At 43.0% G+C, this 25,014-nt stretch overlaps 2 protein-coding genes across 5 annotated transcripts in view; one reads left to right on the forward strand and one right to left on the reverse strand.

Annotated features, from left to right (window-relative positions):
* LOC141146814 (uncharacterized) overlaps positions 1-15,106 on the reverse strand; it is a 54,685-nt gene extending 39,579 nt beyond the window's left edge. The window contains exons 1-2 of one of the 4 annotated variants that reach the window (XM_073633430.1): positions 14,684-14,791; positions 274-382 (exon numbers count right to left, since the gene is read on the reverse strand). Coding sequence is in view for 3 of the 4 variants with exons in the window: in XM_073633427.1 (XP_073489528.1) it covers positions 14,883-14,938 (56 nt within the window). In the remaining variant the exon portion in view is untranslated. Of the gene's footprint in view, positions 1-273; positions 383-14,683; positions 14,833-14,882 lie in introns of those variants that run through there. The other 3 variants (XM_073633427.1, XM_073633429.1, XM_073633428.1) reach the window with 3 other exon arrangements.
* Positions 15,107-15,222: 116 nt separating this feature from the next.
* Positions 15,223-25,014, forward strand: part of NME9 (NME/NM23 family member 9) — an 81,402-nt gene continuing 71,610 nt past the window's right edge. Inside the window, exons 1-2 of the mRNA XM_073633426.1 lie at positions 15,223-15,379; positions 24,572-24,629. Coding sequence (XP_073489527.1) covers positions 15,347-15,379; positions 24,572-24,629 — 91 coding nt within the window. The 5' untranslated portion in view covers positions 15,223-15,346. The remainder of the gene's footprint in view (positions 15,380-24,571; positions 24,630-25,014) is intronic.

A 25,014-nucleotide genomic window follows, 5' to 3' on the forward strand; every position in this document is an offset into this window, starting at 1 on the left:
GCCTCGTTCTCAGGCCTTTCGGTTAATCCAGCAAAATCTAAAGCGATGTCGATCAACCTTCAGTCCCCGGAATTAGAATCCCTGCAATCGGCATTTACATTCCAATGGTTAACCTCATTACCTTACCTGGGTATTAAACTTACTCCGAGGTACTCGGGATTATATTAAGCCAATTTTCCTCCGCTTTTTCAGAAACTGGAGGCTATGCTTGCCTCTTGGTCCACACTTCCAATCTCCTGGTTTGGCAGAATAGCGATGGTACACATGACTTACCTCCCAAAATTGCTCTATTACTTTAGAGTTTTGCCAGTCCAGGTGCTCCCCCATAGCCTCCGAATTCATCAGCGTAAAATAATGCAGTTTGTATGGGGCTCCAAGAGACCTAGGATCAAGAGGCAAGTATTTTATGCGCGCAGAATCAATGGTGGCCTTTCAGTCCCTAATCTGCAAGCATATTATACAACCCCTGGCAAAAATTATGGAATCACCAGTCCCTGGGGATGTTCCTTCAGTTGTTTATTGTTTTAGAAAAAAAAAGCAGATCACAGACATGGCCAAAAACTAAAGGCATTTCAAATGGCAACTTTCTGGCTTTAAGAAACACTAAAAGAAATCAAGAAAAATAATTGTGGTGGCCAGTAACAGTTGGATTTATAGAACAAGCACAGGGAATAAATTATGGAATCACTCAATTCTGAGGGAAAAAAATATGGAATCACCCTGTAAATTTTCATTACAAACACGAACACCTGCATCAGATTAAATCTGCTTGTTAGTATGTAGGTAAAGAGGGTAAATCATCACGCAGTGTTGCACAAGATGTTGGTTGCTCACAGTCGGCTGTGTCTAAAACATGGACCAAATACAAACAACATGGAAAGGTGGTTAAAGGCAAACATACTGGTAGACCAAGGAAGACATCAAAGCATCAAGACAGAAAACTTAAAGCAATATGCCTTGAAAACAGAAAATGTACAACAAAACAAATGAGGAACAAATGGGAGGAAACTGGAGTTAACATCTGTGACCGAACTGTAAGAAACCGCCTAAAGGAAATGGGATTTACATACAGAAAAGCTAAAAGAAAGCCATCTCCAACACCTAAACACACAAAAAAAAAAAAAAATGTTACAATGGGCTAAGGAAAGGCAATCGTGGATGATTGAATGAAAGTCATATTCAGTGATGAATCTCGAATCTGCATTGGGCAAGGTGATGATGCTGGAACTTTTGTTGGTGCCGTTCCAATGAGATTTATGCAGACGATTGTCTGAAGAAAACATGCAAATTTCCACAGTCAATTATGATATGGGGATGCATGTCAGGTAAAGGCACTGGGGAGATGGCTGTCAATAAATGCATAGATTTACATTTAAATTTTGGACACTTTTCTTATCCCATCTATTGAAAGGATGTTTGGGGATGATGAAATCATTTATCAAGATGATAATGCATCTTGCCATAGAGCAAAAACTGTGAAAAAAATCAAATTGAAAATCTGTGGTGGAAGTTCAAGAAAATGGTCCATGACAAGGATCCAACCTGCAAAGATGATTTGGCAACAGCAATCAGAGAAGGCTGGAGCCAGATTGATGAAGAGTACTGTTTATCACTCATTAAGTCGATGCCTCAGAGACTGCAAGCAGTTATAAAAGCCAGGAGGTGGTGCAACAAAGTACTAGTGTTATTTTGTTTGTTTTTCCATGATTCCATAATTTTTTCCTCAGTGTTGAGTGATTGCATAATTTATTCCCTGTGTTTGTTCTATAAATCTGTTACTGGCCACCACAATTATTTTTCTTGATTTCTTTTAGTGTTTCTTAAAGCCAGAAGTTGCCATTTGAAATGCCTTTAGTTTTTGGCCATGTCTGTGATCTGCTTTTTTTCTACAACAATAAACAACTGAAGGAACATCCTCAGGGACCGGTGATTCCATAATTTTTGCCAGGGGTTGTACAGCCGCGGGTATTGCCCCATTGTCTCATCTCCATGAGAAACAACAAATGCCACTGTGAGCCACCTTGGATTTAGTTGACACACACACCCAACGCCTCTAGCTTCTCTCCCTTGGCTTCCTAAAGCATATCGCCCCTTTACCATGGGTCCCTGTCTGGCTCATTCCCTTAAACTGTGGGATGCGGTCAAATACTCAGCAGGCCTAATCTCTCCTCATCTCCCACTACTTCATCTCCTCCACTGCCCTCTATTTCAACCAGGTTGTGATAACCCATTGCAATTTACATGGCGGTCCGATAATGGCTTTATAGACATCCATTCTTTATTCACCCCAACCAAGATCATCCCTTTCGCAGCTCTACGTTCTTCGTACGACATCCCCCTTAGGGAGTACTACAGTTACCTGCAAATCAGACACTTTCTTCAACAGCTGACTAAATCTCAATCTGCCCCCTTTACCATGACCCCGTTTGAAAGCCTTTGCAGATCGCGCCCCCAATCCTCGGGCCTGATATCTCTCATATATGCTGCTATAATTAATTCCAAGGCACCACCACTGAGACCCTATCACCTCCAATGGGAGGCCGAGCTCGGGAAACAATTAGACCTGGAGGACTGGCAAAACATGACTATTACACTATCCAAGTGCTCTAAGAATGTCTTCTTTTTGGAAAATGTTTACAAAGTTTTCTATAGATGGTATTATACACCGGCTAGATTAGCAAGCTTCATCCCATCCTATTCCCCCCTCTGTTTTCGTGGATGCTCCCAGGAGGGCACGATGGCGCATATCTGGTGGACCTGTCCCGGGGTTTGCAGATTATGGGTCAGAGTATATGCACTACTCCGCAATCTCCTTAATACCACTATAAAGCGGGATCCTTTTGAGGCCCTTTTATGGAAACCGATTACAGAGCTTCTTCGTCCTGAACGCCAGCTAGCAGCACATATTTTTACTACAACTGAATTGACCATAGCAAGGGCCTGGAAAACCCCGAACCTTAGCTTTGAAGCAGTTAAAAACTGCGTGAATGACATCATGGTAAACGAGAAACTTACGGCCATATTGTTGGACACACACGACAAGTTCCTCAGGATATGGCAACCCTGGGTGACTTATAACCATCCATCACGATTTGATCTAGTGCTTCTTTCCCTTTAATGAGCCTCCGTTCCCCGCCCCGGGGTCCCCCCTCCTTTCCTACCCCCCTTTTTTCCACCCTCAATTTGCTCTTTTTCTTTCTCCTTCCCTGCTTCACAAACCTATACTATTCTCTTCACTACCCTTCTTTCACCACACTCTCTTTCTAATTTCTTTCTCCCCCTTTTGTTTTCCTTCTTCTCGTTCAGGCCCTCGGGCTTAGACCTGTAGAAATTGGATACTTTATGTGATATAAAATTTACTGCATATTGAGGTATGTTACCCTCTTTGAAGTTTTTCAATTTAGTTTGATTTGATTTGATTTCTGGTTCCTTTTTTTTTTTTTTTTCCATGTAATGTTACATATTATAACAATACCTCGCTATACGCCTCTTAGTTATCCATGATTGTCCACAAATATACTATTCTGTACCTACATTATGCCACTCAATCAGCACAAGCGAGATGAGGACACTCTTTTGTATGTCGCCCAGCCTCGACTTTGGACTGCTCGAGACCAGGCTTAAGCTCTTGACCATTAGTTTCACCTGCTGGATACTGGCAGCCCTATACCTGTTAATTCAAGATTTATCCATTCCTGTTTTGTACTATTCTGTTGATATATTTTTTCAATAAAACCCTTTGTACAAGAAAGCCTCCAGGCAGTCACGACAGCTTCCGACGTCAAGTTCAAGAGGTAATCCTCAGGGACAAAAGAAACCTACAAACAAGATACTAAAGCCCCCTAATGAGGGGGCACCCCCGCTCGCTCGGGGGGGGATTGAAGAATTCTGCAGTTCTCAAGGGTCTGGCAGAAAGAATGTCAAGACAAATGGGTAGCTTCTTCTTCAATAGCTCTAGAGTACAATCTGGGGTTTCAAGAGTTCCCGTCTCCTCGTTTTCTCAGATCAAACGTTCCTAAGATCCAGAGAAAAAGAAGTATCTCTTCTAGCATTGGACCATACTTTAGCAAAGAGTGGTCATGCTGGTCCCCATGAAAGAGCTGGAGTTGAGGTTTTATTCAAACCTTTTTTTCATGGCAAAATCAAATGGAGATGTCAAACCCATTCTGGATCTCAGGAATCTAAACCAGTTCCTGAATATCTGCTCTTTTTCGCATGAAGTCAATCCAATCAGTTGTCTCCATTTCACAAGGAGGAGAACTTTTTACGTCGATCGACGTCAAGGGTGCATACATCCATGGGCATATTTCCCTGCTCACTAAAAATATATACTTTTTAAAAAGGTAAAAATCTTAATTTTCAGTTTGTAGCTCTGCTTTCGGCCTAGCTACTGCACCTTGAGTGTTTACAAAGGTTTTGGCTCCTCCTTTAGCCAGACTAAGGGCCCAAGGTATAACGATTATAGTTTACCTAGCAGATCGGCTCTTGATAGACCAGTCGGTAGCCCACTTAGACCAAAGTATGGTCACCACATTCAACTACCTGGAATACCTAGGATGGATTCTCAACCTAGAGAAATCTTCCTTAAAACCATTAAGGAGATTAAAATACATGGGTCTGTTCATAGATACACCCAAAAAAGGGTATTCTTGCCCCAGGCAAAGATCAGCGCCATAGGAACCGATTAAAGTGGTCAAGGCGAAACTTATTTTAAAAAAAATATTTTTATACAGGAGACTGGGGACATGGTACAGGAGATGGTCAGAGACTGGGGACATGCATATCAATGCAGCCTCACCAGTGCCCGTCAGATGCAGCCAGCCAGTGTCCCCAATATTGCAGCCAGCCTGTGAAGGGAAGAGAGAGGAGAGCCGCCGCCTGGTTGATTAGAGCGCCGGGAACATAACAGCTTTCATTTCAATAGCTGTGTGTTCCCCGCTGCGCGCCGTCACATACAGCCCCTCCGATTTGTCCGGGCACTTCGATAGACAGATCACCCGTCCAATCCTGGGACGGGTGATCTGTCTATCAAAGTTTCCCGGACAAGGGGGAAGGGGCTGTATGTGACGGCATGCAGCAGGGAACACAGCTATTGAAATGAAAGCTGTGATGTTCCCGGTGCTCTAATCAACCAGGCGGCGGCTCTCCTCCTACGCTATAGGAAGCCCCCGTGATAGGTGGCATCAGGGGAGGAGCCCCTCCCCATTTTTGGCCGTTTTTCTCTATCGGCAAACTGCCGAAAAGGCCACTTTCGGCCGATATGTTTCAGCGGCCGAAATTTCGGTGCATCCCTAATTATAAGTGGGATACTTTGTGGCATTTGCGTAGTAATGGCTTTCTTCTGTCAACTCGACCATGCAGCCCATCTTTCTTTAAGTGCCTCCTTATTGTGCATCTTGAAATAGCCACACCACGTTTTCAGAGAGTCCTGTATTTCACCTGAAGTTGTTTGTGGGTTTTTCATGGCATCCCAAACTATTTTCCTGGCAGTTGTAGCTGAAATTTTAGTTGGTCTACCTGACTGTGGTTTTGTTTCAACAGAACCCCTCATTTTCCACTTCTTGATTAGAGTTTGAACACTGCTAAATTGGCATTCTCAATTCCTTGGATATCTTTTTATATCCCTTTTTCCTGTTTTATACCGTTCAACTACCTTTTCTGGCAGATCCTTTGACAATTCTTTTGCTTTCCCCATGACTCAGAATCTAGAAACGTCCGTGCAGCACTGGGTGGAAGATGCAAGGGTCTGTCAGGAGTCCAGAAACGCATTGCCCTTATACACACACACACACTACAAGCAAACAGATCACAGATGAGGATGGTTATCTTTAATAGCCATTCAAACCCCTTTGTGTCAACTTGTGTTTTTGTTATCAGCCAAAATCACCAGGGTATGTAAACTTTTTGATCAGGGTCATTTGGGTAGTTTCTGTTGCCATTATGATTTAACCACTTCGGGAACAGCTCACGCCGATATACGTCGGCACTTTGAAGGGGATATCTTTGTTATGGCAGCAGCTAGCTACCATAACCCCGATATCCTCTTCTTCAGTGAGCGGTCCGGTTTCCGATAAAAGTGGTCTTTGCGGCAGATTCGAGTGAGGAGAAGATGGGCCCCCACCTGTCTCCATACCTTTGCAGGGCAGAAGCAACGTCAAAACGTCACTTCCGCCCATAGTTCTTAAAAAAAGGACTTTTATAACAGCTTACCTGTAAAATCCTTTTCTTTTGAAGTACATCACCTACTTCATAGTAATCACTATGTGGGTTATAGGCCACCTTCAGGTACTGGACACTGGCACACCTTAAACAGGAAGTTGCCTCCCTATATAACCCCTGCCATACCGGGCGTACCTCAGTTTTGTAGCAAAGCAATACACGTGTATACTAGAAAGAGGGGCGGGACCTCTGTGTCCCGTGATGTACTTCAAAAGAAAAAGGATTGTTATAACAGCTTACCTGTAAAATCCATTTTCTTTAATCGTACATCACAGGACACAGAGTCGTAGTAATCAATATGTGGGATGTCCCATAGCAACACCAACTGAGGGGGGGGGGACACAACAGAATTAGAGCAACATGAGACTAGAGGAGTTATACTGCTGCTTGCAGCACACTACACCCAAAGTCGATATCCTCATGCCTTTTTACATTCACCTGATAGAATCTGGTAAATGTATGTATTGAAGACCAAGTTGCGGCCTTGCAGATTTGAGCCATGGAGGCTTAGTGATGCACTGCCCGCGCAGCACTAACAGCCCTAGAGGAGTGCGTTTTGATTTGAGAGGGTGGAATCTACCGCTGTCATTGATGCTACACGGTATTAAAAACTGGAGTATGTAAACTTTTGATCAGGGTCATTTGGGTAGTTTCTGTTGTCGTTTTGATTTAAAAAGAGTAAACACAGCTGATTGATAATAAATGGCTCCAGCCAGACACTAACCATAAGCGACAGAAAAATTTTGGGTTATCATTCATATGCTCTAAAAAATGGCCAAGAACATACATTCTGCCAGGGTATGTAAACCTTTGAGCACAACTATATATTTATTACACACACACACACATTTTAATTATATATATATATATATATATATATATATATATATATATATATATATATATATATATATATATATATATACACACACATACATATACATACATACACACACTAGAAAGATACATGTATAATAATTAAAAAAAAAAAAAAAAAATGAAAATCACATTTCTTCATAAATTTAGGCCAAAATGTATTCTGCTGCATGTTTTCGGTTTAAAAAAATCCTACTAAGCGTATATTGACTGGTTTATGTGAACAATATAGCATCTACAAACTATGGTATATACTGGAATTTTTTTTTTATATAAATATGAATATTTTTTATTACTAGTAATGGCGGCGATCAGTGACCTATAGCAGGACTGATAGTAATGCGGGCAGTCTCACACTAAGGCTTAATGTAATCAAACATAAAGATATAAAATTTTAATTTTTTGTGAAGAATCACCAACAAGTGGGGCACAATTGTGAAGTGGAACGAAATCTATTGGATATTTTAAACTTTTTAGCAATTAAAAAACTGAAAAGTGGTGCGTGCAAAATTATTCGGCCCCTTTACTTTCAGTGCAGCAAACTTACTCCAGAAGTTCAGCGAGGATCGCTGAATGATCCAATGTTGTCCTAAATGACTGATGGTGATAAATAGAATCCACCTGTGTGTAATCAAGTCTCTGTATAAATGCACCTGCTCTGTGATAGTCTGAGAGCCCATTCACACAGGGACGACTTGTCAGGCGACCTAGTCGCCTGACAAGTCGCCTCCCGTTCTGTGCTATGGAACCGTTCTAAGGGGAGCGACGCAAGTCGCTCCGACTTAGAAAAAGGTTCCTGTACGACTTCGGGGGCGACTTGCATAGACTTCTATACAGAAGTCGTTTTGCAAGTCGCCCGGGCAGTCGTTTGCAGGTCGCCTGCAAGTCGTGTTGCCCCTGTGTGAATGGGGTCTCAGGGTTCTGTTGAAAGCGCAGAGAGCATCATGAAGACCAAGGAACACACCAGGCAGGTTCGTAATACTGTTGTGGAGAAGTTTAAAGCAGGGGTTCACCCACACCGCCAAAAAAAAAAAAAAAAAAAAAAAAAAAAAAAAAAAAAAGCCAGCAGCTACAAATACTGCAGCTGCTGACTTTTAACCCCTTCCCGCCGACCGTACGCATATATGCATACTCGGCTTTCCGGGGTTATACCGGGATGATGCCCGCAGCTTTACAGCGGGCGATTGGCTACCCGTGTATAACAACCGATGCGGCTAAAAGCCGCTCGGCTGTTATACCGGAGGAGTGGGAGGGGACATCCCCCCCCTCCCGCCGCTGTTACCGGGCCTCCCGTGCGATCGGGAGGCCCGGTGTCCGTTCGGCTGCCTTCGGCGGCTTGGGGCGGGCTGGAACGAAGCTGTGAGCGGCTTCGTTCCAGCCTTCTTGTTGTAAACGCGGAAGCCACGTCATGACGTCACTTCCCGTTTACTCGGCTGCCAATGGCGCCGAATTTAAAAAAGTACACAGTATTCAGAATCGCCGTTTTCGGTGATCTGAATACTTTGAAGTGTAAAGGAGGGATGGGGGGTCTTTTAGACCCCCCATCCCTCCATAAAGAGTACCTGTCCTCACATATTACTGTCACAAGGGATGTTTACATTGCTTGTGACAGCAATAAAAGTAAAAAAAAAAAAAAAAAAAAAAAATTTTTTAAAGTGCCCCTGTCCCCGCGAGCTCGCGCAGCGAAGAAAACGCATACGGAAGTCGCGCCCGCATATGTTAACGGTGTTCAAACCACACATGTGAGGTATCGCCGCGATCGTCAGAGCGAGAGCAATAATTCTAGCCCTGGACCTCCTCTGTAGCTCAAACCTGGTAACCGTAAAAAAATTTTTAAAGCGTCGCCTATGGAAATTCAAAGGTACCGTAGTTTGTCGCCATTCCACGAGTGCGTGCAATTATAAAGGGTGACATGTTTGGTATCTATTTACTCGGCGTAACATCATCTTTCACATTATACAAAAAAATTGGGGTAACTTTACTGTTTGGATTTTTTAGATTCATGAAAGTGTCACTTTTCCAAAAATTTGCGTTTAAAACACCGCTGCACAAATACCGTGTGATAAAAAATATTGCAACAATCGCCATTTTATTCTCTAGATTCTCTGCTAAAAAAATATATATATATAATGTTTGGGGGTTCTAAGTAATTTTCTAGCAAAAAATACGGATTTTAACTTGTAAACACCAAATTTCAAAAATAGGCTTAGTCATGAAAGGGTTAATACATGGCCACTTACCTGTCCCAGGGTCCAGCGATGTTGGCAGGGGACGCCGAGAACCCCTCGGTTCTCGGCAGCTGCCGCCGCCATCCTAGGTGAGGGAATCAGGCAGTGAAGCGTTGCAGCTTCACTTCCCGGTTCCCTACTGCGCATGCGCGAGTCGTGCTGCGCGTCCCGAGTGGTCCCCGCTCTCTCCTGGGAGCTGTGTGTTCCCAGGAGACAGCGCGGTGGGGACAGGAGTGTGGGAGTCTATGCCGGAAGTGGGTGCAAATACCTGTCTTAGACAGGTATCTGCACCCCCCTCCCCCCTGAAAAGGTGCCAAATGTGACACTGGAGGGGGGGGGATTCCGAAAAGCGGAAGTTCCATTTTTGTGTGGAACTCCGCTTTAAAGCCGGATTTGGATACAAAAAGATTTCCCAAGCTTTAAACATCCCAAGGAGCACTGTGCAAGCGATCATTTTGAAATGGAAGGAGTATCAGACCACTGCAAATCTACCAAGACCTGGCTGTCCCCCTAAACTTTCAGCTCAGACAAGGAGAAGACTGATCAGAGATGCAGCCAAGAGGCCCATGATCACTCTGGATGAACTGCAGAGAACTACAGCTGAGGTAGGAGAGTCTGTCCATAGGACAACAATCAGTCGTACACTGCACAAATCTGGCCTTTATGGAAGAGTGGCAAAAAGAAAGCCATTTCTCAAAGATATCCATAAAAAGTCTTGTCTAAAGTTTGCCTCAAGCCACCTGGGAGACACACCAAACATGTGGAAGAAGGTGCTCTGGTCCGATGAAACCAAAATCGAACTTTTTGGCCACAATGCAAAACGATATGTTTGGCGTAAAAGCAACACAGCTCATCACACTCAACACACCATCCCCACTGTCAAACATGGTGGTGGCAGCATCATGGTTTGGGCCTGCTTTTCTTCAGCAGTGACAGGGAAGATGGTTAAAATCGAGGGGAAGATGGATGCAGCCAAATACAGGACCATTCTGGATGAAAACCTGTTGGAGTCTGCAAAAGACCTGAAACTGGGACGGAGATTTATCTTCCAACAAGACAATGATCCCAAACATACAGCAAAATCTACAAAGGAATGGTTCACAAATAAACGTATCCAGGTGTTAGAATGGCCAAGTCAAAGTCCAGACCTGAATCCAATCGAGAATCTGTGGAAAGAGCTGAAAACTGCTGTTCACAAACGCTCTCCATCCAACCTCACTGAGCTCGAGCTGTTTTGCAAGGAAGAATGGGCAAGAATTTCAGTCTCTCGATGTGCAAAACTGATAGAGACATACCCCAAGCGGCTTGCAGCTGTAATCGCAGCAAAAGGTGGCTCTACAAAGTATTAACGCAAGGGGGCCGAATAATTTTGCACGCCCCACTTTTCATTTTTTTATTAGTTAAAGTTTCAAAAATCCAAAAGATTTCGTTCCACTTCACAATTGTGTCCCACTTGTTGGTGATTCTTCACAAAAAATAAAAATTTTATATCTTTATGTTTGAAGCCTGAAATGTGGCAAAAGGTTGAAAAGTTCAAGGGGGCCGAATACTTTCGCAAGCCACTGTACCCCTATTGAGCCCATGATCCAATCCAATACACCACTAGCATTGCTGTTAGCCAAAGTAGAATTGGAATTTGACCTATATGTTGTTAGATTTGAACCAGATGACCCCACCATTGAGCTTGACCCCCAGACTTGATCAAACATAGTTGCATGAAAATTAATATCTGGCTTTTTTAATTTCCTCACATATGCTCATTATGGGATCCATAGTAAAAGCACCGAAATTGAGGTAGATTACAAGTACACTGCTGCTCTCTCAGCTGCTGCTACTCACTCTGGTCTCACAGAATGGCTGAAACAGTTGAATAAAACTTTTTTGTGCTTTGGGAGGGTCTTATGATGTTATCCTAACCACCTCCTGCCCACGCTATAGCCGAAAGACGGCTACAGTGCAGACCTTACTTGCCAGGAGGGAGCCTATAAACGTCCTCCCGTGCTCGAACGGCCTGCGCGTCCCCTGCAGCACAAGCGAGTCTATGAGACTCGGCTGATCACAGATCGGAGTAAGGGGTCGATCCCGATGCCAATGACAGCTGATCACATGATGTAAACAGAGCCAGTAATGTGAGGAGGGGAAAAAAAAAACAGCAGATCACTGGCAGGTGTGAGAGAGACATCATTCTCAATTGTGGAGAGCCTCTGCAGAGCGCTCTGTGCCACCTACCAGTGCCCATCAGCACCACCTACCAGTGCCCACCAGCACCACCTATAAATGTCACCAGTGCTGCCTATCAATTCCACCTACCAGTGCCCCCAGTGTCGCCCTATCTGTGCCCATCAGTGTCGCCTTATCAGCGAATATCAATGAAGGAGAAAAATTACACGTTTGCAAAGTTTTAGAACTATGAAGCATGTTTTTTTTTTCCCCCTTTTTAAAAAATGTCTGTCTTTCTTTGTTTAGCAAACCATAAAAACCCAAGTGGTGATTAAATACCACCAAAAGAAAGCTCCATTTGGGTGAAAAAAAAATGATAAAAATTTTATTTGAGTACAGTGTAGCATGACCGCGCAATTGTCAAAGTGTGACAGCGCTGAACTTTAGAAATTGGTCTGGGCAGGAGGGGGGGGGGGGGTTTAAGTGCCCGGTAAGCAAGAGGTTAAATAAAAAACGCTCCTAGACGTGAACGTGGCAAAACGCCACTAAACGTGGCATGCAAACACAGCTAAACGGGCAAACTGTCAGAAAATTGTTCAGAAGAGGTTGCCTCAGCGTTCTATGTACATTAGGCCTTACTAACACTTTGTGGGAACCAGTGACACTAATATAGTGATCAGTGCTATAAAAAAAAAAAAATGCAATGACTCTGGCTGAGAAGGGGTTAAACAGCTACGGGCAAACAAAGAGTTGAATGTGTGCCAAACAGTGCTTGGTGTGTTTACTTGGGATGTGCTGGATTTTACTCCCTGCTTTGCAAAACCGGCACATCCCCACTGACAGGATCGATTGTTTACATTGACAGAGCTCTGTTCTGTCTTCCTCCTCGCCGATTAGTGGGTGCCAGTGGTCATCCATTGGCCGGCAACTGCTGATCAGCTTGTGCTCGGACTAATCACAGCACAGCCGGTGCACCCCTTACCCAGAAAAGTAGAACCACGTATATGTACGATTCTACACAGCCTGCCCGTGCTGTAGCAGTAAAGCTACAGTGTGTGGTCAGCAAGTGGTTAAAGAGGAGTTCCACCCGAGGTCCAGTCAAAAAAAAAAAAAAAAAAAAAAAATTAAAAGTCAGCAGCTACAAATACTGCAGCTGCTGACTTTTAATTGGACACTTACCTGTCCCAGGGTCCAGCGATGCGGGGGATCGAAGCCCCGCTCGTCTACCCCTCCGTTCAGCGGCGCCGGCATTGCAACTGTGGGCGCCAGGCTGTGGCTTCACAGCCTGGCACCCACTGCGCATGTGCGAGCGGCGCCGCGCGCCGTGATTGGCCGCTCAGTCACCTGGGACCTGTAATGGGTCCCAGATGATTGACAGGAGGGAGGGAGCAGAGCTGAGCCCTTCCTGTGCCGAGGGGGAAGTGATGTCACCAGCCCAGGCACTGGAAGAGGCAGACTACGAGGGACCCCCTAGCAACAGGCATTTAGAGGTAAGTAAAAAAAAAAAATATCCAAATTTTTTTTGTATTTTTTTTTTTTTTTTTTTTTTTAGGATTTTTTATGTAGTTTTTTTTTTTGGGTGGAACCCCACTTTAAAGTGTTTTTTTTTGGAGGGTTAACAAACAGATCCTGTTCCCTTAACCACTTCAGCCCCAGAAGATTTGACTGCACAATGACCAGGCCATTTTTTGCGATACAGCACTGCTTTGCTTTAACTGACCACTGCGCGGTCATGTGATGTTGTACCCAAACAAAATTGATGTCCTTTTTTCCCCATAAATAGAGCTTTCTTTTGGTGGTGTTTGATCACCGGTTTTTATTTTTTGCGCTATAAACAAAAGAAGAGCGATGATTTTGGAAAAAAAAAAAAAAAAAAAAAAAAAAACACACACACACAATATCTTTTACTTTTTGCTATAATAAATATCCCAAATGTTACCACTTCCCGTCCACCATATGCAGAATGACAGCTGGGAAGCGGTTCTGTTATCCTGACTGGGCGTCATATGACGTCCAACAAGATAAAATGCAGGCGCGCGCCACATCTCCGATCGTGAGAAGAAGCCTCTGACAGATGACGTGATCAGCTGTGACCAATCACAGGTGATCATCGCGTGAACCAGGAAGTGCCGGTAAACAGCATTTCTCGGTTCGCGCTGACAGGGCGAGCCGATCAGTAAATGGGACAAATAGGGTGAATCTCCCTAAAGGGGGCACAGACAGTAGTAAAAACTGACAGATGCTCTAATCCCTCCTCACTCTATCCAAAACTTTAAAAAAAAAAAAAAAACACAAGCTGAGGTTAGACCTTGATTGGTTTCTCTGCAGAAGTGTGACCGATTTTTACTCTCTAGCTTTAGTAAATAAACCTCTTAGTGTCCGATTGTCCCCGGCAATATCGCTACAATTTGCTGATCACCGCCATTACTAGTATAAAAATTCCAGTATCTATACCATAGATGGCACTATAATGTCAGTGTAAATAAACATACAATTATTGTGATTTTTATTCACAAAAATATGTAGCAGAATACATATTGGCCTAAATATATGGAAAAAAAAATATTTTTACTTTCTTTTTTTTCATTGGATGTTTTATAGCAGAAAGAATTTTTTTTTTCGTTTTGTTTAAATTGTCTTTTTATTTGTTGGTGCAAAGAAATAAATGCAGAGGTGATCAAATACCACCAAAAGAAAGCTCTATTTGTGGGGAAAGTATGACAAATGTTATTTGGGTACAGCAGTGCATGACCGCGCAATTGTCAGTTAAAGTAACGCGGTGCCGTATAGCAAAAAGTGACCAGAGGTCAAATGGTTACACATGTGTGACTGTCATTGAGAATGTAAAGAAACCAGGTCTAAATCTGCCCCTGCTGGGGACACCTGTAAGATTTTACTAATCCCAGTGACAACAGAGCCCAGAACAAAATGGGACAAATCTCCACAAAAAGAACACAGACGGGGTGACAACACTTCACACAACTTTAGTCTGGGGACACACAGCTACCAACAGACTCCTCAGTGCAGCCGAGAATAATGTCCGCTATTCTGAAGGCTGAACCTGTACATTGCCTATCACTACACTGGAAGAGAACCGGGGCACAAGCTACTTCCTCTCATTCCTCTGCGGGGACACCAAACCGTCCTGTCCCCTCAGCCTCCCGCTCCCCTCACACCGACTATAACCGGCAGATACATACAACTCTTCGAACACTTCGTCCATATCCAATTCCCGCTGATCCTTCATCCCTCGCACAGGCGCCTTCCCTCACACAGCGCAAAATACCAGTCACGAGGACAAGCACTGCAAAGCAACTCAGTGATAGGCCGACGACACACACTCCTCCCCTAGTTCTAAGCCATTGGATAAGACTCACACTTCTAGGAGAAATGCCAAACCTGCAAAGCCACTCAGCGATAAGCTGCAGGTGCCCCTTGCAGAGTTGCACGAGCATCGGGAGCGTGCGGCAGCGTCTGGCACATTGTCGTCGTCATTGCGCAGGCGCCGTGTACAGCTGTTCAACTTCGGCAATTTTCGGCTGCTCCGTTGTGGTTCGTGCTGCGCCTGCGCAGTACAGGGGGTTCATTATCCGTTGGGGGGGGGGGACTTTCTCTCCCCAGGTTCTCCGCTATTGGATAGAACACACCCCTGTGGAAGAAAGGCAAAGCCATTCAGCGATAAGCCACCGGCGCAGGCTCCTCCCGCAGGTTTTCAGCTATTGGTTAGAACGCAGGTCTGTAGGAGGAGTATCCAGCCTGTAATGTTCGACTTCTTGTAGTTATGGAAACCAACAAGCGGCGTTTGTGCTGCTAGGAGACCCGCCGGGGCACACGTATCTGTACTGACCCGGAGAGCAGAAACGATGGGCAGCAAGAAGAAAGATGTCACCCTGCAGGTATGATGTTACCTGTCACTAACATGACATTGTATACCCCAACATTGCAACATTGCTTATGCCCCGTACACACGATCAGACAATCCTACGGAAAATACCAATTTCAAAGCGATCGTATGATAATCGGATTGTTAGTACAGAGCTTTCGAGAGCCGATCATGACAGTTCATCCAATATTATTCTATCGGACGTGCACAAAGTTATTTTTCGTATGATGCCAGATCGTACGATTTTCGTTTCATCAGTACAGCTATCTTTTCAATGCATTTGTATTGCATTTTCGAAATAAGGGGGAAACTAATTCACAAACCACAGGGAAAAATGAATAATCTAAAACCTAGCAAAGTAGCTGCCAACATAAAGGTGTTCTCACACTGGATAAAAATAAAAAATAGTAATATGGCGCTTACTCAAAATGGCAAAACAACCATAATAAGATAATACATCTTTCCAAAGGGATAAATCCAAAGGAATAATGCGTCCCTAAATTAATATCTCATCAGATTGTATATCCAGAGATTAGCAAACCAATGCTATGACAATAAATGAATGACCATCCCAAAACACTGTGTGATAGTAACCACAAAGACAGAAAGACTAACCAACCGCTCCCACACACAATCCAATTCTCAGCTGGATCCAGACAAATTATTATTATTATACAGTATTTATATAGCGCCGACAGTTTACGTAGCGCTTTACAACTTGAGGGTAAACAGTACAAATACAATACAATTTGATACAGTAGGAATCAGAGGGCCCTGCTCCTTAGAGCTTACAATCAAATGCAGTAAAAGGGTGAAAAAATGATGCAGCAAGACAGTAAAGGATAAGGGGATCACAGGAAGGTCATCAATAATATAATTTGTGTAGAAATATAAATAACACTCTAGAATACTAGTAATGAAAAAAGTGCAAAAAATGCAAATAACTACTTGCTGAATCATTTACTGAAAGAATGGATACAATTCTAACAGATGTCTACAATCCTAAAAATCCTGGTGCAAATAAGTGCAAAAAAATGTGAGTGAATAAATATTTGCTGAATCGCTTGCTGAAAAAATGACTGAGATCCTAAAAAATGAATAAAAGCCTGAAAATCCTAGTACAAATATAATCTGTACAAATTAATAAAATCAAAAATAATAAAAATAAAGAATAAAAATCAATTACTAAACAATCATAAAGAAATAACAAGGGCAACAGAATGATGTGATAAACCAATAATAAAAGATTAATAAAAGGTGTCCCATCTAAATGCAACCATCTGTGCAAAATAGCAAAATAATGTGCAAAAACCGCAAAAAAGTGTAACAATATGAATATGGTGCAAATAAAGCTGTAAGAGCTAAGGAATGTGCAATATAGGACAATCTGTGCAATTGTAGCAAACAACAGCAACAATAAATAATGGCAAAAAGATTAACTGCCAAAAATGATAATTAAATGTGCAAAACAACAATAATGCAGAATCAGAGGTGTATTAATAGTCAAAAATAGTGCCAACTAAAGCGCTTAGTGCATAAATATAATGATCGTCAAATTGTGAAAAAAATCGTCAGAAAAGGTCCCATACACAGTGCAATCCGATTGTGGCAATCTCCTTCAATGTGAATTGCAATTCATCCAAATAATTCAGTGACACCGTCCAGCCAATCTCCAGTGTGCGTGTAAAAAAGAAACGCTTGACGCGGGCTTAACGCCGTTAGCAACGTTTAGTAGCTTTTAGCGGCATAAGACGTTTTTACAGCTCATTTTTACTTCTCCTGGAAGCACAGGCTGTCCTTTTTTTCTACTGCCCCTAAACGCTTATGCCTTGAAATTCCTTTGACAGTTTATGTGTGCATGGACACATAGGCTAACATGGAGGGGTGTTTAGAAGCAGTTAAAAAAAAAACGTCAGATGCCCCTAACAGCAGCTGTAAAAACATCCTGTGTGCATGAGCCCTTAAGATAATCAAATGATCATTATTTTTCACCATCATATGAGTCATAGGATTTACTGTGAACACAATCCAATTCGGAAAAATAACATTTCTACTCAAATCCGACAGAAATGTTCCACAAAGCCGACCCTGTCACCAGACCTTTCATTTTATCAACAATCTCCCCAGAAAATTACATTTTCATAAAATGTTTTTTATGCATGTTATTTACCTGTGAAAGCCTCACTTGAGTAGACATCCAAAAGCTCTAACCCTTCCTTTACAGCGGTGCGATTTGTCATTTCCAAATCGCATGACAAACTGCACCCCGTTGTCGGCAGGGGAACCGCGCAAATTGCCATGACTCATGTTGCAGCGACTTTGAAAAAGGTTCCTGCACTACTTTTTTCAGATTTTTGCGTAGACTTTTGTTAAGCGAAGTTACAAGCCGCAATGAAATTGCAAGTTGCACTGATCTGCAGCTTTAAAATTGTGCAGAAGTGGCGCGATTTCAAAGCCGCACCAGTGTGAACCACTGCTGATGGACACCGCCATATTGGATGTGATGTCAGCAGTCCCAGCAGATTTAGAGCTGTCACTCAAGTGACACTATAGCATTCCCCTTCGCTCCTTCTCAAACAGCTACATAAAGGTTATGTGGGGTGATAAGGAGGAGCTGGGCCAGTAATTAGACACTGTCAGAGGAGGAGAGGGTTATGATGTGTAAGGACGGAGGGGACTGCGCTAGGGAACTGAAGCAAATTGGAGTGAAAAAAAAACATAATTTATGGAAAGGAAAAAGACTGCAAGTAAACATTTCAAATATTACATTTTCTGTTCTTTTACCTGCAATTGTTTAGGTTGAGGCAATTTTTTGCAAAACGGCACTGCATTACTTTAACTGACAATTGCGCAGTCATGCGAAAACGTACTCAAATAAAATGTATGTCCTTTTTTCCCACAAATAGAGCTTTCTTTAGGTATTTGATCACCTCTGCATTTTTTATTTTTTGCCCTATAAACAAAAAAGACCGACAATTTTGAAAAAAAAAAAAAAAAAAAAACAATATTTTTTACTTTCTGCTATAAAACATATCCAATAAAAAAATGGAAAAAATCAAATTTCTTTATTAATTTAGGCCAATATGTATTCTGCTACATATTTTTGGTAAAAAAAATCCCAATACGCATATATTGATTGGTTTGCGCAAACGTTATAGCGTCTACAAACTATGGGATATATACTGGAATTTTTATTGGGCAGCACAGTGGTGTAGTGGGTAGCGCTTTCACCTAGCAGCAATAGGGTCGCTAGTTCAAATCCTGACCACGACACCATCTGCCTGGAGTTCGCATGTTCTCCCTGTGCCTGCGTGGGTTTCCTCCGGGTACTCCGGTTTCCTCCCGCACTCCAAAGACATGCTGGTAGGTTAATTAGATCCTGTCGAAAAAATTGGCCAAATATGTGTATGTTGTATGTGTTTATAAGCGTGTCGGGACCCCACGGGGCAAAGGACCACGTTATACCGCAGATGGACAACGTCGGCAAAAGCGCCCTGAGGCGATTCAGTTCGCATAGGTAGTGCTATACAAGATACTCATTCAGTCATTATTTATTTTTTATAGCAGTAATGGCAGCGATTAGCGACATATAGCCAGACTGCGATATTACAGCAGACATTCTCGGTCACTAACTGACACTTTTTGGGGACCAGTGACACTAATACAGTGATCAGTGCTAAAAATATGCACTGTCACTGGACATTGCATCTACCGCTGTTCCACAATGATTACCAAATAGATACAGTAGTTTTGGTAAAGCTAAATTTGGTTGTACAAAGAGTGCATGGTCAGATTGTAATGTGTATGGTGACCCTAAGGCCCGGTTCACAGCTTTCCGCATGGGAACACAGAGAACAGTGGTTTTCTATGTGCCCCGTTCACACTTCCATACAACTGAAAGCTGCGGGGCAGAGTGGTGAGGAAAACAGCAACATGTCTGCATTTTTTCGCACTGCTCCACGGCTCTTGGTGTCACCCTGCAGAGCTGCAGTGCCTAGAAATGTATGGAATATCACTTTGTGATGTTCCCATAAAGTAAAAAAAAGGGTGGACACAGTGCCTTGAGTAGTAAAAATGCTGTGGCCTAAAGCAAAACATTTTTGTAGTTTTTGGTTGGAGCGTGGAAGGATTAGAACCACCATCAGGTGTCTGTTGCTGTCTGTGTCCAGGTGGGGAGATTTACCCTCTTATTTCACCTGCTGACCATTGGCAGAAGTGATAGGAAATTCAAAATGTTACCGTTGTCACTGAAGGGAAGTCTTCCAATGGGGACACCAGTTCCAATGGGGAAAGTTCCACCCACTGTGAAGAGATTTCCTCTCACTTCCCTCTTAGACACTTTTCACCAGAACAGGTATCTTCACAGGGAGATTTTGCCTCTCTTCTTGGTTCCATGACAGCCATAACATTTTGGATTTCCCATCACTTCCTACCCTGGTGACAATGGTTGTCAGAACAAATAGAGTGTGAAACTGCCCAACAATGTGAAAGGTAAGGAGCTAATGAACCACTATAGAACCCCAAGACACCTGCCAACATCCCAAGTGCAAATAGAAGGAAATTGCCCCAGTGTGGACTTCATAGGCAGGTTGGGGGAGTGCGAAAAAGTAATACAAGGTATAAAATATAACAAAGTTTATATGTCACATCAATGTGACATATAAACTTTGTTATATTTTATACCATAGCTCCCAACTGACCCTGATTTCGCAGGACTGTCCCTGATTTGGAACAAAGTCCCTCTGTCCCTCTTTCATCCTCCTTTGTCCCTCATTTTGGTATATAGATGTATATAAAATTCACTATTTATCTTTCAAAAAGTGTTTCCCAGCGCTAAACCTTTCGTCCAATTTCAAAAATGCTGCATTTGTAAACTCCAAAAGCCAGTATAAAAGAATTGTAGTGGTAAAAAAGCACTTGTAGGTTTAACCAATAATTTTTTTCATACAATTCTCCTTTAAGGGGGCGTGACAGGGGGTGTGTCCTTCGCCTACATACATTTTCTAATAGGTGTCCCTCAGTACTCTTCTCAGAAAGTTGTGAGATATGGTTTATACCTTGTATTACTTGTTCACACTCCCCCAACCTGCCTATAAAGTCCACATTGGGGCAGTTTCCTTCTAATCTCCCCAACAATGAGACAAAATACAATAAAAAAAAACCCCAAAAGTTCTAACACTTCTTTACTCTATCCAAAACTAAAAATTAAGTAACATTTTGGCTTTAGATTCTCAATCTTATTTCATTTATGCCAATCTTTAAAAGCATATAAAATCTCAAGGCACCCTAGTCTAAAATGCAAAAAACATAAACATAACTTATCAATAGAAAACATGAGCTTACGATAAAGCCAGAAGCCTCCCTTTCATCGAAGGTTCTCACATTACATAGTTAGTCTGGTTGAAAAAAGACACAAGTCCATCTAGTTCAACCAATAAAAGGGAAAAAATAAATATAATTAAAAACGTATACAATCCTACAGGCACAATCCTATACCCAGAGTTGATAAAGCGATACCCCCCCCCCCCCAGCAAAGCATGATCCAATTTGCTCCAGCAGGGGAAAAAATTCCTTCCTGATCCCCCAAGAAGTAATCTGATAAATGTTTGTATCTAGTTATATTATCTTTATTATATTATATTACAGTATATTTAGGAAAGGACCCAAGCCTTTTTTTAAAGCAATCTACAGAGCTGGATAGAAACATCATTTCAGAAGTCCCCCATCACATCAGAGTCCCCACTTTCGCATCAGAGGTCCCCTATCACATCAGAGTTATACCATAACTTCAGAGTCACCCCTTCATGGCAGAGGCTCCCCCTATACGCAAGAGACCCCACCCCTCACATCAGAGTAACATTAGAGGCCCCTGATACTAGATCCCCCCATCACATCAGAGCTTCCAAATCACCACATAGTCCCCCAATTACATCAGATGTCCCCTTTTACAGACCCCCCCAAGCACACAGTACGTCCATCTCAGAGCCCCCCCAGTCACACAGCCCCCCCCCTCATCACAGAGCTCCCCCATTCACACAGTCCCCTTTTCACATCAGAGCCCAATCTTTTGCCTCCGGCATTGTGGTAGAGGGCTGAGATGCAGGAGGACCAGGGGGAGCAGTCTCTCAATCTGTAATTGGAAATAAAGGTAGATGAGTCCCAGAGAAGTCTAGGGGATAGTAATCAGTCTGTGCAGCCAGAAGAGAGAGGAGTTGTGGCATGAGATGTGAATAAACAGTGCAGCCTGCGGGAGTCAAATCTCGGTAAGTATACATCTGTGGGGGCGGGGTGGAGGAATCGATTAGTTCAGGGAAAAGAGGCAAAAAAGGATGAGTGGACTTTGTTTTAATGTGCACTTATGTTTAGGGCATAGAAACTAGGGGAAAAACTCTATGGTGCCCCCTTCCCTCAGTGACCTAAGCACATGCCATTTTGCTTAAAGTGGTTGTAAAGGTAGACTTTTTCTTATCTTAATGTATTCTATGCATTAGGATAAAAAGCCTTCTGTGTGCAACAGACCCCATAATACGTGATCCAGCAATGTCCATCTTGATCCAACGAGACTTTAGTATCACTTTAAGGTGCCTTTCACACGGGCGTTCCATTTATCCATTTTTCATCCATCCGTTGACAGGTGAAAAATGGACATCAGTGCATCTCTATGGAAAAGGGGATGTAAACAGATGATCATCCATTTACATCTGTTTACATCCACAACCGTCAACATCCGTTTTTTGGAACAGATTAAGGCCCCTTTCACGCGATCAGACCGTTCAGGTCCGCCTGTCAGTTTTGACGGCAGACCTGAACGGGTGCTCCATGTTAGTCTATGGAGCGTCGGATGTCAGCGGAGACATGTTAGCTGACATCCGACCCGGTCCGATCCGCTAAAAGCAGACGGATGGCCCTACGTCCAGGTCCGTCGATGGCGGATCGGGTGAGATCTGATGAAAACGGACATGCTGTCTGTTTTCATCCGATCCCTCCATAGGCGGCAGCGGCGCCTAACAAGCCCCTCCCTGCTCAGTGAGCAGAGAGGGACCTGTCATCCGCCGGCTCAGTGGAGATCAACAAACTGATCTCCCGCTGAGACGGCGGACCGAGGCGGGCTCCGTGGAAATGGAGTCCGCCTCGTGTGAAAGGGGCCTAAAGCCATATTTTTCTTCCGTTAAAAAAACAGAAGGGACGGAAAACGGATGTAAACGGACAAATGGTCCATTTGGATTATTGTACGATCACTTTGGAAATGGTATTTTTCATACGATTTTCTGATCGTGTGTACGGGCCTTTAGGCCTCATTCACACAGGTGCACTGATCAGTACAGCTATGCAGAGGGCTGTGTTTGGACACAGGTGGTTTGTGCATAGGGAAGAACTGGCAGCCTTATGGCACGTACACACGATCGGATTTTCCGACGGGAAATGTTGGATGTGAGCTTGTTGGTGGAAAGTCCGACCGTGTGTATGCTCCATCGGACAATTGTTGTCAGACTTTCCGACAACAAATGTTGACTAGCATGTTCTCAATTTTCCACCAACAAATGTGTGTTGTCAGACATTCCGATCGTGCGTACACAAGTCTGTCGGACAAAAGTCAAAGTACAAACACACATGCTCAGAAGCAGAAGCGGTCGGTCTTGTAAACTAGCATTTGTAATGGAGAATTAACATTCATGACGTGGCAAATTATGAAATCTCCAAATGCAGCGCACAATTCTCTTCTTCTTTAATGGGATAATAATGAAGCTGCTTTGCTGGTGTTACTGATGGAGTTATTGCAAACAAATTTTCAAAGGCTTTTTTTTTCTAGTAATATCAAGAATAATATTATTGTGCCCATTAATGCAGCATCACCATTGTCCATCAGTGCAGCCTCATCATTGCCCATCAATGCAGCCTGATCAGTGCTCAACAATGCAGCCTCACCAGTGCCCATTAGCTCAGCCTTATCAGTGCCCATCAGTGCAGCCTGATCAGTGCCCATCCAATGCAGCCTCGCCAGTGCCCATCAATGCAGCCTCACCAGTGCCCATCCAATGCAGCCTCACCAGTGCCCATCCAATGCAGCCTCACCAGTGCCCATCCAATGCAGCCTCACCTGTGCCCATCAGCTCAGCCTCATCAGTGCAACCTGATCAGTGCCCATCAGTGCAGCGTCGCTAGTGCCCATCAGTGCAGCCTCATCAGCAGTGTTAATTGTGGCAGCAAATTTCAATTATTTTAGGTTTAGTCATAGTTTTAGTCGTATTTAGTCCACTGAATCTCCAGTACATTTTATTCAACTAAAATGTCCTACATTTTAGTCGACTAAAATCTCCAGTACATTATAGTTGACTAAAATCATTTTAGACGTCTAAAATCGAATGGGTGTAGTTAAATTGTAATGCATTATTTAAGCATTTCTCTACAATTTCCAAACTCATTATATACTGCTGAAGTGAAAAATCTAATATGTTATTATTTATAGTATTTAGGTTTGAACATGCACTACAGACCAGTGGTAATTTTGACGTCAAATTTCAATTTAGTTTTAGTCATACTCTTTTGACTAAAATGCCTTCGTATGACAGTGGTAGCCAGGTTAGTGGGAGATCCCTGCTCTGTGTAATCTGGCGCTCGCCCCCCCCCCCCCCCTCCGAGGCAGCCCAATGGGCCCAGTTAGTTGGCGGCCACCGTGGCTGTGCCCTCGGCCCCGACTTCCTTCCTCCACAAAATAAAAGAATTGTCAGCAGGCCATTTTGAATATAAGTTAGTGCACCCTAGGGGATAATTGCCACCTTGCCCCCCCGGCCCAGCCCGCCCCTGTCTATGCAGCTGCGTACAGCCAGCCTGTTCAAACCAATGACACGCACTGCACAGATCTTTATAGATCTTCATACACATCTCTGAATGTGCATCCCTGTGGGGTCGATGCACGGCACAGAATGCAGTCTAGTTAATTCAGCTGAGGCTTGAGCACATGTTTGAAGACAGGAAAGGGCTGCAAAGAGCCTAGAGAATATTCTAAACACTTGGATGCAGCAAAGGATAAAAAAAAAAGCATGGCAATTGTTTGTTACACAACACTTGAATAAAATACCATTTATTTACGGTTTAAATCTACTTTGAATGCAAACCTTGAAATATGAAAATAAACGTTGCCATTATATAACCCTTCCAGTCCTAATTGTTTTAATAACTTTAAATCTTTTCTTTTCATTATCAGGTTATCATAAGTAATCAGGAGCAGTGGGAGGAGACTCTCTCTTCCAAAGGACTCCTAGGTAAACCACCATGAATATAATTTAAATTGAACTTTAGTCAGAAAATTAAGTCCTGCATGATCACTTCAGACCGGCCCCTTTTGCAGGTATAGATATATAAAACATTAAAAATAAGTGCCTATACTGTTTAAAATCCAGTAAGGCACTGTCTCAATCCTCTCCTGCACATGCTCAGTTATGCTCTATTCTCTGCACTGTGCCTAAAATCAGAGCCATGAGAGGTCGATCAACAGACAGCTTTAAGATTTACTGTTGCTGAAGGGATAAGAAAGCAACAGGAAAGACAGAATGCGTGATAGAAACAATCGTGTGCTGTCCATGATACTTTTTTTTATTTGCACTAATATACAATTTTTCAGGACAAACTTTTGGGATTTATCCCCTT

Source organism: Aquarana catesbeiana, linkage group LG06 (genome assembly GCF_042186555.1).
Source record: "Aquarana catesbeiana isolate 2022-GZ linkage group LG06, ASM4218655v1, whole genome shotgun sequence".
Classification (NCBI taxonomy): Eukaryota; Metazoa; Chordata; class Amphibia; order Anura; family Ranidae; genus Aquarana; species Aquarana catesbeiana.